Below are 16,387 nucleotides of genomic sequence, written 5' to 3' on the forward strand. Positions count from 1 at the left end.
TTCCCTGTATACCATACTTGCTGAATTAACCTTTCAGAAATGTAGATGATTAGGTTTGTTGTATACTTTCTGAAATTATAATTACTACTTCAATATTTTTCCTCCAAAAGCATGGTTGCACTCTCTTGTCCATTACTAACTCTTTTGTTTATAACATCAGGTAAGGAAAGATGTTTCCCACTTAGAGATAAAAGTTAGCTAAACTTTGTAGATGAAAGAGGTGCTATGAGCTCTGCTAGTGACCTGTCAAGTGTGTGAGGCACAAAGGGCTAAGAAGCAGCACTGAAGTCTACCAAGTATGCCCAGGGAGGATTAAAAGAAATGAGTGATTAAGGGTGATGGCGATGAATGTGAATGGGATGACAGGTGAGAGTAAAAGGAGGAAGATTGTGGAGAAGTTTAAAAGTTGTAGCGTGGAATTATTAGGGATTGGGGAAACCCATATCCTTCGGCAGGGTGTGTGAAGTGAAAATGGAAGTGATGAATGCAAGTTATGGGAGGGTATGATGAACATTGAAGGTGGTAGAGAGAGTGAGCACCAGTTTCACCATTTATAGTGTTTTTCACTGTTTCCTTCACATGTTTGCATTTCTCCTTACTTTTCTTTCTACACTACAGTTGCCCACTGCCAGTGGCCTGTTAAGAGTGAGGCACTGAAGGCTAAGAAGTGACACTGGAGTTCACTTGTTATTGTGACTTTTGTCATAGCCACCCTTTTAAAGAAAGGAGTTCCAGTTGGAACAGGCATTAGAGATATAGATAAATAGAGGAGTATTAAGAATAATAACTTTGCAGAAGATGAAAGCCGGCAAGGCAGCAGGTTTGGATGGTATTGCAGTGGAATTTATTATAAAAGGGGGTGACTGTATTGTTGACTGGTTGGTAAGGTTATTTAATGTATGTATGATTCATGGTGAGGTGCCTGAGGATTGGCGGAATGCTTGCATAGTGCCATTGTACAAAGGCAAAGGGGATAAGAGTGAGTGCTCAAATTACAGAGGTATAAGTTTGTTGAGCATTCTTGGTAAATTATATGGGAGGGTATTGATTGAGAGGGTGAAGGCATGTACAGAGCATCAGATTGGGGAAGAGCAGTGTGGTTTCAGAAGTGGTAGAGGATGTGTGGATCAGGTGTTTGCTTTGAAGAATGTGTGTGAGAAATACTTAGAAAAGCAAATGGATTTGTATGTAGCATTTATGGATCTGGAGAAGGCATATGATAAAGTTGATAGAGATGCTTTGTGGAAGGTATTAAGAATATATGGTGTGGGAGGCAAGTTGTTAGAAGCAGTGAAAAGTTTTTATCGGGATGTAAGGCATGTGTACGTGTAGGAAGAGAGGAAAGTGATTGGTTCTCAGTGAATGTAGGTTTGTGGCAGGGGTGTGTGATATCTCCATGGTTGTTTAATTTGTTTATGGATTGGGTTGTTAGGGAGGTGAATGCAAGAGTTTTGGAAAGAGGGGCAAGTATGCAGTCTGTTGTGGATGAGAGAGCTTGGGAAGTGAGTCAGTTGTTGTTTGCTGATGATACAGCGCTGGTGGCTGATTCATGTGAGAAACTGCAGAAGCTGGTGACTGAGTTTGGTAAAGTGTGTGAAAGAAGAAAGTTAAGAGCAAATGTGAATAAGAGCAAGGTTATTAGGTACAGTAGGGTTGAGGGACAAGTCAATTGGGAGGTAAATTTAAATGGAGAAAAACTGGAGGAAGTAAAGTGTTTTAGATATCTGGGAGTGGATCTAGCAGCGGATGGAACCGTGGAAGTGGAAGTGAATCATAGGGTGGGGGAGGGGGCGAAAATCCTGGGAGCCTTGAAGAATGTGTGGAAGTCGAGAACATTATCTCGGAAAGCAAAAATGGGTATGTTTGAAGGAATAGTGGTTCCAACAATGTTGTATGGTTGCGAGGCGTGGGCTATGGATAGAGTTGTGCGCAGGAGGATGGATGTGCTGGAAATGAGATGTTTGAGGACAATGTGTGGTGTGAGGTGGTTTGATCGAGTAAGTAATGTAATGGTAAGAGTTTTTTTTTTTTTTTGTCGGTCTCCCGCGTTTGCGAGGTAGCGCAAGGAAACAGACGAAAGAAATGGCCCAACCCACCCCCATACACATGTATATACATACGTCCACACACGCAAATATACGTACCTACACAGCCCCCCATGGTTTACCCCAGACGCTTCACATGCCCTGATTCAATCCACTGACAGCACGTCAACCCCGGTATACCACATCGATCCAATTTACTCTCTTCCTTGCCCTCCTTTCACCCTCCTGCATGTTCAGGCCCTGATCACACAAAATCTTTTTCACTCCATCTTTCCACCTCCAATTTGGTCTCCCACTTCTCCTCGTTCCCTCCACCTCCGACACATATATCCTCTTGGTCAGTCTTTCCTCACTCATTCTCCATGTGCCCAAACCATTTCAAAACACCCTCTTCTGCTCTCTCAACCACGCTCTTTTTATTTCCACACATCTCTCTTACCCTTACGTTACTTACTCGATCAAAGTAAAGGTAAGAGAGATGTGGGGAAATAAAAAGAGCGTGGTTGAGAGAGTAGAAGCGGGTGTTTTGAAATGGTTTGGTCACATGGAGAGAATGAGTGAGGAAAGATTGACCAAGAGGATATATGTGTCGGAGGTGGAGGAAATGAGGAGAAGTGGGAGACCAAATTGGAGGTGGAAAGATGGAGTGAAAAAGATTTTGAGTGATCGGGGCCTGAACATGCAGGAGGGTGAAAGGCGTGCGAGGAATAGAGTGAATTGGAACAATGTGGTATACCAGGGTTGACGTGCTGTCAATGGATTGAACCAGGGCATGTGAAGCATCTGGGGTAAACCATGGAAAGTTCTATGGGGCCTGGGTGTGGAAAGGGAGCTGTGGTTTCAGTGCATTATTACATGACAGCTAGAGACTGAGTGTGAATGAATGGGGCCTTTGTTGTCTTTTCCTAGCACTACCTCTCACACATGAGGGGGAGGGGGTTGTTATTCCATGTGTGGCGAGGTGGCGATGGGAATGAATAGAGGCAGACAGTATGAATTATGTACATGTGTATATATGTATATGTCTGTGTGTGTATATATATGTGTACATTGAGATGTATAGGTATGTATATTTGCGTGTGTGGACGTGTATGTATATACATGTGTATATGGGTGGGTTGGGCCATTCTTTCGTCTGGTAAAAAGAAAAAAAAAAGAGTTTGACTCGACAAGAAAATGGAATTCTGCTCAGCAAGAAAACGTGAGGATTTTTGGATGGTGAGGTTTTCTTCATTGGTTTGCTAAATTGGTAAACAACCACCATCATTTAAACCAAGCACATAATGACATTTAAACCTTGCCACATTGCTAACCATTTAACTTTTGATGTCCCACATACTGTTTACTCCAGGCATACACCCGGTGACTCCAGTTCTTCACCCTCAATTCTTTCTTCCCTCTGTTGTCCTTCCCCTGATATCTTTGGAGATCACTTTTTCTGTACTGTTGAATTTAGAATCACTCTCTTTAGTCTCATTTTATATCCAAGTATAGTAGATTGCTGTTATGGTTATCCATACCCTACAAAATTCAGCTTATTCACACTGTAGAATAGCAGGGTGATGCCTACATAGTAGCAGGCATGACATCATCCCATGGGTAACTGAGGCTTTAGGATTTTTCTACTGGCTAGAGTTGCTGCCTGCCTGCCTGTCTCCAAACATATGGTAGTATCATCTCAGATGAGGAGTAGTAGCTTAACCTGTGTTTTACATAAGAAAGTTTTCAGATGTGTGCATGCTGTTGCAAGCCTGTCTGGCTGTGGAATGGAAAGTAGATGTCTTTTTCTTGAATTCTATATGTTACCCTGATGCCATGATGCATAAGAAGGCGCAGTCTTATGCCAGTGGATAAGGATTTTTTTTATATACTTATTTGCCATTTCCTGTGTTAGCGAGGTAGCAGCAAGAACAGAGGATAAGGATTATAATGGCTAATACAGTCATTCAGATTACTTACTTCTTTACAGAGGTGTAAGGGTAGTGCTTGGTTAGGTGGACTCAGAGTAATAATGGAATGCAGGAAAAGTGGCAACAAAGAGAAGCTAGAGGACACCTGAGTTAACATGTGAGAGTTGAGTTAAATTTAATGGAAAATTGAGTGCTAATGTTAGTAATTGTAATTCTATAATGTATATTTTTCTTTTTCTTTCGTACTTGTTCACCATTTCCCATGTTAGTGAGGTATACCAGGAACAGATGAAGGAAAGTACTTGTTCACCATTTCCCATGTTGGTGAGGTAGTACCAGGAACAGACGTAGAAAAGTCCTCATTTTTTCACATCGATTCACTAGCTGTCATATGTACTGCACCAAAACCACAGCCATCTATCCACAGCCAGGGCCTACAGACCTTTCCCTGATTTTCCCTAGCTGCATCTTAAACTCTGGTTCTATCCGCTTACAGCATGTCAACTCTTGTATACCATATCACTCGATTCACTCTACCCCATTTGCCTTTCAGCATCTTACATGTTCAGGCCCCAGTTACTTAAAATTTGGTTCACTCCATCCTTCCATCTTCAATTCGGACTCCTCCCTCTCCTTGTCCATTCCATTTCTGACACTTATTTTCTTTGTAATGTGTATATTTTTTGTCTTTTTTTTTCCAGATGAAGTCCCACGCACCCATGAGCCAGTACAGGTGAGTGGTATATGTCTATACTGGAAAGGGTAAATGATTTATGCTGAAGTCATAAACAGACATAGAGCCCACATGAATTAAAAGGTGAGGCTTTCCCTTCCTTATTGTTATGATCATGGCAGTTATTAAAGATAAGTTAGATATAATGATTAGGAATTGTTACGGTGTTGTAAGCAGTTCACCAGATCAACAAAGTGTGTGCGTGAAATGTATTTTTGTATGCCATAATATTTGTAGATTTATGTGCTGAAAAAGGACTGGTGATTGGGAATACCTCGGTTTAAAAAGCGAGATATACATAAGTATACGTATGTAAGTAGGAGAGATGGCCAGAGAGCGTCACTGGATTACGTGTTAATTGACAGGCACGCGAAAGAGAGACTTTTGGATGTTAATGTGCTGAGAGGTGCAACTGGAGGGATGTCTGATCATTTGCAGAAGATGAAAGCGGCAAGGCAGCAGGTTTGGATGGTATTGCAGTGGAATTTATTAAAAAAGGGGGTGACTGTATTGTTGACTGGTTGGTAAGGTTATTTAATGTATGTATGATTCATGGTGAGGTGCCTGAGGATTGGCGGAATGCTTGCATAGTGCCATTGTACAAAGGCAAAGGGGATAAGAGTGAGTGCTCAAATTACAGAGGTATAAGTTTGTTGAGCATTCTTGGTAAATTATATGGGAGGGTATTGATTGAGAGGGTGAAGGCATGTACAGAGCATCAGATTGGGGAAGAGCAGTGTGGTTTCAGAAGTGGTAGAGGATGTGTGGATCAGGTGTTTGCTTTGAAGAATGTGTGTGAGAAATACTTAGAAAAGCAAATGGATTTGTATGTAGCATTTATGGATCTGGAGAAGGCATATGATAAAGTTGATAGAGATGCTTTGTGGAAGGTATTAAGAATATATGGTGTGGGAGGCAAGTTGTTAGAAGCAGTGAAAAGTTTTTATCGGGATGTAAGGCATGTGTACGTGTAGGAAGAGAGGAAAGTGATTGGTTCTCAGTGAATGTAGGTTTGCGGCAGGGGTGTGTGATATCTCCATGGTTGTTTAATTTGTTTATGGATTGGGTTGTTAGGGAGGTGAATGCAAGAGTTTTGGAAAGAGGGGCAAGTATGCAGTCTGTTGTGGATGAGAGAGCTTGGGAAGTGAGTCAGTTGTTGTTTGCTGATGATACAGCGCTGCTGGCTGATTCATGTGAGAAACTGCAGAAGCTGGTGACTGAGTTTGGTAAAGTGTGTGAAAGAAGAAAGTTAAGAGTAAATGTGAATAAGAGCAAGGTTATTAGGTACAGTAGGGTTGAGGGACAAGTCAATTGGGAGGTAAATTTAAATGGAGAAAAACTGGAGGAAGTAAAGTGTTTTAGATATCTGGGAGTGGATCTAGCAGCGGATGGAACCGTGGAAGTGGAAGTGAATCATAGGGTGGGGGAGGGGGCGAAAATCCTGGGAGCCTTGAAGAATGTGTGGAAGTCGAGAACATTATCTCGGAAAGCAAAAATGGGTATGTTTGAAGGAATAGTGGTTCCAACAATGTTGTATGGTTGCGAGGCGTGGGCTATGGATAGAGTTGTGCGCAGGAGGATGGATGTGCTGGAAATGAGATGTTTGAGGACAATGTGTGGTGTGAGGTGGTTTGATCGAGTAAGTAATGTAATGGTAAGAGTTTTTTTTTTTTTTTTGTCGGTCTCCCGCGTTTGCGAGGTAGCGCAAGGAAACAGACGAAAGAAATGGCCCAACCCACCCCCATACACATGTATATACATACGTCCACACACGCAAATATACGTACCTACACAGCCCCCCATGGTTTACCCCAGACGCTTCACATGCCCTGATTCAATCCACTGACAGCACGTCAACCCCGGTATACCACATCGATCCAATTTACTCTCTTCCTTGCCCTCCTTTCACCCTCCTGCATGTTCAGGCCCTGATCACACAAAATCTTTTTCACTCCATCTTTCCACCTCCAATTTGGTCTCCCACTTCTCCTCGTTCCCTCCACCTCCGACACATATATCCTCTTGGTCAGTCTTTCCTCACTCATTCTCCATGTGCCCAAACCATTTCAAAACACCCTCTTCTGCTCTCTCAACCACGCTCTTTTTATTTCCACACATCTCTCTTACCCTTACGTTACTTACTCGATCAAAGTAAAGGTAAGAGAGATGTGGGGAAATAAAAAGAGCGTGGTTGAGAGAGTAGAAGCGGGTGTTTTGAAATGGTTTGGTCACATGGAGAGAATGAGTGAGGAAAGATTGACCAAGAGGATATATGTGTCGGAGGTGGAGGAAATGAGGAGAAGTGGGAGACCAAATTGGAGGTGGAAAGATGGAGTGAAAAAGATTTTGAGTGATCGGGGCCTGAACATGCAGGAGGGTGAAAGGCGTGCGAGGAATAGAGTGAATTGGAACAATGTGGTATACCAGGGTTGACGTGCTGTCAATGGATTGAACCAGGGCATGTGAAGCATCTGGGGTAAACCATGGAAAGTTCTATGGGGCCTGGGTGTGGAAAGGGAGCTGTGGTTTCAGTGCATTATTACATGACAGCTAGAGACTGAGTGTGAATGAATGGGGCCTTTGTTGTCTTTTCCTAGCACTACCTCTCACACATGAGGGGGAGGGGGTTGTTATTCCATGGGTGGCGATGGGAATGAATAGAGGCAGACAGTATGAATTATGTACATGTGTATATATGTATATGTCTGTGTGTGTATATATATGTGTACATTGAGATGTATAGGTATGTATATTTGCGTGTGTGGACGTGTATGTATATACATGTGTATATGGGTGGGTTGGGCCATTCTTTCGTCTGGTAAAAAGAAAAAAAAAAGAGTTTGACTCGACAAGAAAATGGAATTCTGCTCAGCAAGAAAACGTGAGGATTTTTGGATGGTGAGGTTTTCTTCATTGGTTTGCTAAATTGGTAAACAACCACCATCATTTAAACCAAGCACATAATGACATTTAAACCTTGCCACATTGCTAACCATTTAACTTTTGATGTCCCACATACTGTTTACTCCAGGCATACACCCGGTGACTCCAGTTCTTCACCCTCAATTCTTTCTTCCCTCTGTTGTCCTTCCCCTGATATCTTTGGAGATCACTTTTTCTGTACTGTTGAATTTAGAATCACTCTCTTTAGTCTCATTTTATATCCAAGTATAGTAGATTGCTGTTATGGTTATCCATACCCTACAAAATTCAGCTTATTCACACTGTAGAATAGCAGGGTGATGCCTACATAGTAGCAGGCATGACATCATCCCATGGGTAACTGAGGCTTTAGGATTTTTCTACTGGCTAGAGTTGCTGCCTGCCTGCCTGTCTCCAAACATATGGTAGTATCATCTCAGATGAGGAGTAGTAGCTTAACCTGTGTTTTACATAAGAAAGTTTTCAGATGTGTGCATGCTGTTGCAAGCCTGTCTGGCTGTGGAATGGAAAGTAGATGTCTTTTTCTTGAATTCTATATGTTACCCTGATGCCATGATGCATAAGAAGGCGCAGTCTTATGCCAGTGGATAAGGATTTTTTTTATATACTTATTTGCCATTTCCTGTGTTAGCGAGGTAGCAGCAAGAACAGAGGATAAGGATTATAATGGCTAATACAGTCATTCAGATTACTTACTTCTTTACAGAGGTGTAAGGGTAGTGCTTGGTTAGGTGGACTCAGAGTAATAATGGAATGCAGGAAAAGTGGCAACAAAGAGAAGCTAGAGGACACCTGAGTTAACATGTGAGAGTTGAGTTAAATTTAATGGAAAATTGAGTGCTAATGTTAGTAATTGTAATTCTATAATGTATATTTTTCTTTTTCTTTCGTACTTGTTCACCATTTCCCATGTTAGTGAGGTATACCAGGAACAGATGAAGGAAAGTACTTGTTCACCATTTCCCATGTTGGTGAGGTAGTACCAGGAACAGACGTAGAAAAGTCCTCATTTTTTCACATCGATTCACTAGCTGTCATATGTACTGCACCAAAACCACAGCCATCTATCCACAGCCAGGGCCTACAGACCTTTCCCTGATTTTCCCTAGCTGCATCTTAAACTCTGGTTCTATCCGCTTACAGCATGTCAACTCTTGTATACCATATCACTCGATTCACTCTACCCCATTTGCCTTTCAGCATCTTACATGTTCAGGCCCCAGTTACTTAAAATTTGGTTCACTCCATCCTTCCATCTTCAATTCGGACTCCTCCCTCTCCTTGTCCATTCCATTTCTGACACTTATTTTCTTTGTAATGTGTATATTTTTTGTCTTTTTTTTTCCAGATGAAGTCCCACGCACCCATGAGCCAGTACAGGTGAGTGGTATATGTCTATACTGGAAAGGGTAAATGATTTATGCTGAAGTCATAAACAGACATAGAGCCCACATGAATTAAAAGGTGAGGCTTTCCCTTCCTTATTGTTATGATCATGGCAGTTATTAAAGATAAGTTAGATATAATGATTAGGAATTGTTACGGTGTTGTAAGCAGTTCACCAGATCAACAAAGTGTGTGCGTGAAATGTATTTTTGTATGCCATAATATTTGTAGATTTATGTGCTGAAAAAGGACTGGTGATTGGGAATACCTCGTTTAAAAAGCGAGATATACATAAGTATACGTATGTAAGTAGGAGAGATGGCCAGAGAGCGTCACTGGATTACGTGTTAATTGACAGGCACGCGAAAGAGAGACTTTTGGATGTTAATGTGCTGAGAGGTGCAACTGGAGGGATGTCTGATCATTATCTTGTGGAGGCTAAGGTGAAGATTTGTATGGGTTTTTAGAAAAGAAGAGTGAATGTTGGGATGAAGAGGGTGGTGAGAGTAAGTGAGCTTGGGAAGGAGACTTGTGTGAGGAAGTACCAGGAGAGACTGAGTACAAAATGGAAAAAGGTGAGAACAATGGAAGTAAGGGGAGTGGGGGAGGAATGGGATGTATTTAGGGAATCAGTGATGGATTGCGCAAAAGATGCTTGTGGCATGAGAAGAGTGGGAGGTGGGTTGATTAGAAAGGGTAGTGAGTGGTGGGATGAAGAAGTAAGATTATTAGTGAAAGAGAAGAGAGAGGCATTTGGGCAATTTTTGCAGGGAAAAAATGCAATAGAGTGGGAGATGTATAAAAGAAAGAGACAGGAGGCCAAGAGAAAGGTGCAAGAGGTGAAAAAGAGGGCAAATGAGAGTTGGGGTGAGAGAGTATCATTAAATTTTAGGGAAAATAAAAAGATGTTCTGGAAGGAGGTAAATAAAGTGCGTAAGACAAGGGAGTAAATGGGAACTTCAGTGAAGGGCGCAAATGGGGAGGTGATAACAAGTAGTTGTGATGTGAGAAGGAGATGGAGTGAGTATTTTGAAGGTTTGTTGAATGTGTTTGATGATAGAGTGGCAGATATAGGGTGTTTTGGTCGAGGTGGTGTGCAAAGTGAGAGGGTTAGGGAAAATGATTTGGTAAACAGAGAAGAGGTAGTAAAAGCTTTGCGGAAGATGAAAGCCAGCAAGGCAGCAGGTTTGGATGGTATTGCAGTGGAATTTATTAAAAAAGGGGGTGACTGTATTATTGACTGGTTGGTAAGGTTATTTAATGTATGTATGACTCATGGTGAGGTGCCTGAGGATTGGCGGAATGCGTGCATAGTGCCATTGTACAAAGGCAAAGGGGATAAGAGTGAGTGCTCAAATTACAGAGGTATAAGTTTGTTGAGTATTCCTGGTAAATTATATGGGAGGGTATTGATTGAGAGGGTGAAGGCATGTACAGAGCATCAGATTGGGGAAGAGCAGTGTGGTTTCAGAAGTGGTAGAGGATGTGTGGATCAGGTGTTTGCTTTGAAGAATGTATGTGAGAAATACTTAGAAAAGCAAATGGATTTGTATGTAGCATTTATGGATCTGGAGAAGGCATATGATAGAGTTGATAGAGATGCTCTGTGGAAGGTATTAAGAATATATGGTGTGGGAGGCAAGTTGTTATAAGCAGTGAAAAGTTTTTATCGAGGATGTAAGGCATGTGTACGTGTAGGAAGAGAGGAAAGTGATTGGTTCTCAGTGAATATAGGTTTGTGGCAGGGGTGTGTGATGTCTCCATGGTTGTTTAATTTGTTTATGGATGGGGTTGTTAGGGAGATGAATGCAAGAGTTTTGGAAAGAGGGGCAAGTATGAAGGCTGTTGGGGATGAGAGAGCTTGGGAAGTGAGTCAGTTGTTGTTCGCTGATGATACAGTGCTGGTGGCTGATTCATGTGAGAAACTGCAGAAGCTGGTGACTGAGTTTGGTAAAGTGTGTGAAAGAAGAAAGTTAAGAGTAAATGTGAATAAGAGCAAGGTTTTTAGGTACAGTAGGGTTGAGGGTCAAGTCAAATGGGAGGTAAGTTTGATTGGAGAAAAACTGGAGGAAGTAAAGTGTTTTAGATATCTGGGAGTGGATCTGGCAGCGGATGGAACCGTGGAAGCGGAAGTGGATCATAGGGTGGGGGAGGGGGCGAAAATCCTGGGAGCCTTGAAGAATGTGTGGAAGTCGAGAACATTATCTCGGAAAGCAAAAATGGGTATGTTTGAAGGAATAGTGGTTCCAACAATGTTGTTTGGTTGCGAGGCGTGGGCTATGGATAGAGTTGTGCGCAGGAGGATGGATGTGCTGGAAATGAGATGTTTGAGGACAATGTGTGGTGTGAGGTGGTTTGATCGAGTGAGTAACGTAAGGGTAAGAGAGATGTGTGGAAATAAAAAGAGCGTGGTTGAGAGAGCAGAAGAGGGTGTTTTGAAATGGTTTGGGCACATGGAGAGAATGAGTGAGGAAAAATTGACCAAGAGGATATATGTGTCGGAGGTGGAGGGAACGAGGAGAAGTGGGAGACCAAATTGGAGGTGGAAAGATGGAGTGAAAAAGATTTTGTTTGATCGGGGCCTGAACATGCAGGAGGGTGAAAGGAGGGCAAGGAATAGAGTGAATTGGATCGATGTGGTATACCGGGGTTGACGTGCTGTCAGGGGATTGAATCAGGGCATGTGAAGCGTCTGGGGTAAACCATGGAAAAGCTGTGTAGGTATGTATATTTGCGTGTGTGGATGTATGTATATACATGTGTATGGGGGTGGGTTGGGCCATTTCTTTCGTCTGTTTCCTTGCGCTACCTTGCAAACGCGGGAGACAGCAAAAAAAAAAAAAAAAAAAAGTGTCAAGTTATTCCAGGTAGTTAGCTACATTTATTGTCAAAAGATACTTTGGGATTAGGATAGTAGCAGTCAGATATAATGCTCAGATACAATTAATGTGAATGAAGTGGTGATTAATTAGGAACATTTGGTGAAAGTAGTTAGCCTCTCTGCTTGTGACCTGTTAAGGGTAAGGCACTAAAACACTAAGAAGTGGCACTAGAATTCACCAGTTATAGACTTTTGCTATGGCCACCCCTGTAAGGGAGTTCCCAAAGGGAATGGATGTTAGAGATTCAGACATGTACAAATTAATCATTGTTGTAACAATGCTGATCATCAGTAGCTTGCATTCCTGTCTCCCAGGTCAGTAGGATATGTAAGAGATTATGAGACTGGAGAATGTCAGGAACATACTTTGTGCAGATTTAAACATAATGTTGTCATTATTGTAATTTTGGAAGCATGAATTACTGTTGAGGTGAGTAAAGTTTTTAAGAGGCTGAGTGTGAATGAACGTGGCCTTTGTTGTCTTTTTCTAGCGCTACCTCGCGCATGTGCAGGGGGGAGGGGGTGCCATTTCATGTGTGGCGGGGTGACGACAGGAATGGATGAAGGCAGCAAGTATGGATATGTACATGTGTATGTATATGTATGTATACGTTGAATTGTATTGGTGTGTGTAAATGTGTGTGTTTGGGCATTTATGTATATACATGTGTATGTGGGTGGGTTGGGCCATTCTTTCGTGTGTTTCCTTGCGCTACCTTGCTAATGCAGGAGAGAGTGACTTAGTTATTTTATTGTATTTTATTTTGCTTTGTCGCTGTCTCCTGCGTTTGCGAGGTAGCGTAAGGAAACAGACGAAAGAAATGGCCCAACCCACCCCCATACACATGTATATACATACACGTCCACACACGCAAATATACATACCTATACATCTCAATGTACACATATATATACACACACAGACATATACATATATACACATGTACATAATTCATACTGTCTGACTTTATTTATTCCCATCGCCACCTCGCCACACATGGAATAACATCCCCCTCCCCCCTCATGTGTGCGAGGTAGCGCTAGGAAAAGACAACAAAGGCCCCATTCGTTTACACTCAGTCTCTACCTGTCATGTAATAATGCCCGAAACCACAGCTCCCTTTCCACATCCAGGCCCCACAGAACTTTCCATGGTTTACCCCAGACGCTTCACATGCGACTTAGTATAATGACTAAATATATATCTCTTGTTGAAGTATGCTGTGCTGCTCTTGAGGTATGTTAGTTGGTGTGACTGTGTGTTTCTGTGTTAAGAGAGATCTCAGGCTGCATGTCTCAGTCCCAATTTTTCTTAAACCAGAATTGCCTCTGGATGCCACTTTGTGAATTGCATGAAAGACAGAAAACTAGTACTTTTAGGATTGCAGTATTTCTGTCTGTAATCATTTACCACAATATGGGGTTTCCATAAAAAGACAAATACCATTCTTTTGGATTTCACATTTTGCTCAATTGATAATTAAAAAGGTAATGCTTTTGTAATGGTGGGTGTTGCACAGTTAAGTAATTGATTTTGTGGTTTATCTTATGGTTTACAATCATTTAAGACCAAAAATAGGATCATGAAGATAGGACCAAGTGTTTAGTAATTGAGGCAAGAATATATGGACATGTCACAGAGATGGGTTCTAAGTCGTTTAAGTTTGATTAATGTTGATATCATATCTAAAAAACATAAATTGGAGAATAGATACAGAGATTTAAGTCTCTTTATTATATACTCTTAGGATAATCAAGAACTTTTAATCACATTCAAGGCTACACTTTAATGTTTCAATTACATTTGAAGATTTGTTAATGTTTTACTTTGAAAAACTGTTCCAGGAGACTTGTGTGCTGAAGAAGGATGAGAGTGAAGCACCAGAGGAACCAGTTGGCATTGAGGAGATGGATAGGACGAAAGCAACAAAAATAACTTGCCATGAATCATATCAGGGGTGTGTGATAGAAAATATTGGAGTTAGTCAGATTGTTTTACCTCACAACATACAGAAAAAACAACATTCAATCACTTTACAAAAGAGACCTTCTTTATCTCACAGGACAAAGAAAAAACAACAACATGCATTCATTTTAGGAACGAGATCTTCTCAGCCACTATCCAAAGATAGAAGCACCTTTGCTAATGAGCAAGTTGAGCTCAAAAAGTGCTTAGACACTAGAGTCATTGACTCTGGTTTGGCGTGCAGGGTAGAGAAACAGCAGTATGTTGGATATTCATTACCTGAACCAGCTTTTCAGTTACATTCCATAGCTTTGCCTGTCTTTACCCCAGAGCAAGAAAATCAGCTGGAAGAATGTTTTAAAAAGGCAGATGAGTGGTTTAAAGGACTGAAAAGTAGGGATGCTCGAAGGTTAGTATACAATTTTGCTGTTAAATATAACATTAAGCGTTATCCTTCTTGGGACATATATGGAGTAGCTGATAGAAAATGGTTTATGGAATTTCTCAAGAGACATCCAAGTATTTCTGTAAGGAATTCAAGGAGTCGTCGTAATTTGAACACTGATATAGATCGCATTCTAAACACAGTGCCCAAACTTATCAGTGTAACTGTAACAACCCAAGAGAACTCAGAGAACTGTAATGTCAGTAACTCACATAAAGCAGATTCATGTAAATCATCTGGAAGTCAAGAATTTAAAAGTGATAGCTGCAGTTCTGTTTTGAGCACTGATGTTATAGATTGTGTTCAAAAGATATCACCCAAAATTATCAGTATAACTGCAACAACCCACAACAATTCAGAGAACAGTGGTGTCAGTCACTCACAGAAAGAAAATTCACATGAATTATATGGAAGTCAAAAATTAAAAAGCGACAGCTACAATTCATTTTTGAGAGCTGATGGTAAGTATCACCTTCAAAACACTGTGCCCAGACATATCAATGTAACTATAACGACCAAAGATAATTCAAAGAAATGCAGCATTATTCACCCTCCTAATGGAGATTCACATAAAACATCTGGGAGTCAAGAATTAAAAAGTGACAGCAGGAGCTCTGTCTTACGCACTGGTGATATAAAACATATTCAGAAGATATTACCCAATCTAATCAGTGTAAGAACAACAACCCAAGAAAATTCAGAGAAATTCAATGAGAGTCACTCACATAAAAAAGATTCACATAGATTATCTGGGAGTCAAGATTTAAAAGCTGACAGCCGCAGTTCTGCGTTGAGTGCTGATAATGCAAATAACTTTCAAAACACAGCACCCAAGCTTATCAGTGTAACTATAACAACCAAAGATAATGCAAAGAAATGTCGTGTTTATCACTCTTATAAAGAAGGTTCTTATAGATTATCTGGGAGTCAAGAATTCAGAAGTGACACCTGCACTGATAATATAAATTGCCTTCAAAACAAAGTTCCCAAACCTATTAGTGTAACTATAACAACCAAAGATAACTCAAAGACATGTAGTGTTAGTCACTTACATGAAGAATATCCTCATAAATTTTCTGGGAGTCAAGGACTAAAAAATGATAGCTGGTATTTTTCTCGGAATAAAGTTTACCAAATAACCAATTACAAAAAGAATGTGAGTGTCACTAAACACCCAAGTGACACCCAAGAAAATAAGAAGCAAAATAAGAATGTTTTGAATATACCAGCATGTCTAAAAGCAGGAAGTAATGGTAACCAGTTTGGAGTTAATGGAAAAACTATTGTGATGAATAACAAAACTACTTTGATGATGAAAGCGGGAAACGTTGCTGGAGATAACATCTCCCAAATAATTACTACTAAAAGTGATGCTTGCCATGTTAGACATGAATGGCTATTTAACGAAACCCCAAAGGTGGAAAAGGAAGGTGGTATTTTGTTCAATATGCCAGTGTCAGGTATGGATAGGGAAAGTTTGAATGATACTCAGAGTGATATATGTGCTGGTGAAACCGTTTTTGTGGATGTGGAGGAATTAAAGGAAGAAGAGGACAATAAGGAAGAAGACATGTTGGTAAGAAAGTCAGACCCTATATGTTTGTAGGAGTGGGGCATGTTTGGAAAGGAAGAAGTTAGAATTGGAGAGAAAAGAGTTATCATCATAATCATAGATGATGGTGAACTTTTGAAAAGATTGGTTTGTAATGGAAAGACAGATACCATGTGCAGACAAGGAGGTTGGGAAGCACAATCATGGGAAAAGGTAAGGGTTTGATCTTTGTTCAATCTACCATTCATTTCATTGGTTACATTGTGATTAAAACAATACAGTAGATTCACATTGTCATTCAAATATTTTTTCCCTATCCTTGTAATTCTTGTCTTACTTCAAGCAAATAGAATCTTTTTGCCAAAATATTAAGCAGGTTTTGAAAGTTTCTGTTGGTTTTCAGGACCTAGTGATGTGGAGATAGAGATGTACTTCTGTACAAAAAAGCTTAGTTGATGTAAATATATAGATGTACTTGAAAATAAAGCTACAATAAAATTGTATAATGTGTTTGTAAAAGATTATT

The 16,387-nt window shown here is 40.7% G+C and overlaps 1 protein-coding gene across 2 annotated transcripts in view; it reads left to right on the top strand.

Annotated features, from left to right (window-relative positions):
* LOC139764872 (uncharacterized) overlaps positions 1-16,380 on the top strand; it is a 33,603-nt gene extending 17,223 nt beyond the window's left edge. The window contains exons 8-9 of one of the 2 annotated variants that reach the window (XM_071691909.1): positions 4,657-4,688; positions 13,744-16,380. In XM_071691909.1, coding sequence (XP_071548010.1) covers positions 4,657-4,688; positions 13,744-15,915 — 2,204 coding nt within the window. In that variant the 3' untranslated portion in view covers positions 15,916-16,380. Of the gene's footprint in view, positions 1-4,656; positions 4,689-8,979; positions 9,012-13,743 lie in introns of both variants that reach the window. The other variant, XM_071691910.1, reaches the window with a different exon arrangement.
* The last annotated feature ends 7 nt before the right edge of the window (positions 16,381-16,387 follow it).

Source organism: Panulirus ornatus, chromosome 51 (genome assembly GCF_036320965.1).
Source record: "Panulirus ornatus isolate Po-2019 chromosome 51, ASM3632096v1, whole genome shotgun sequence".
In the NCBI taxonomy this organism is placed as follows: Eukaryota; Metazoa; Arthropoda; class Malacostraca; order Decapoda; family Palinuridae; genus Panulirus; species Panulirus ornatus.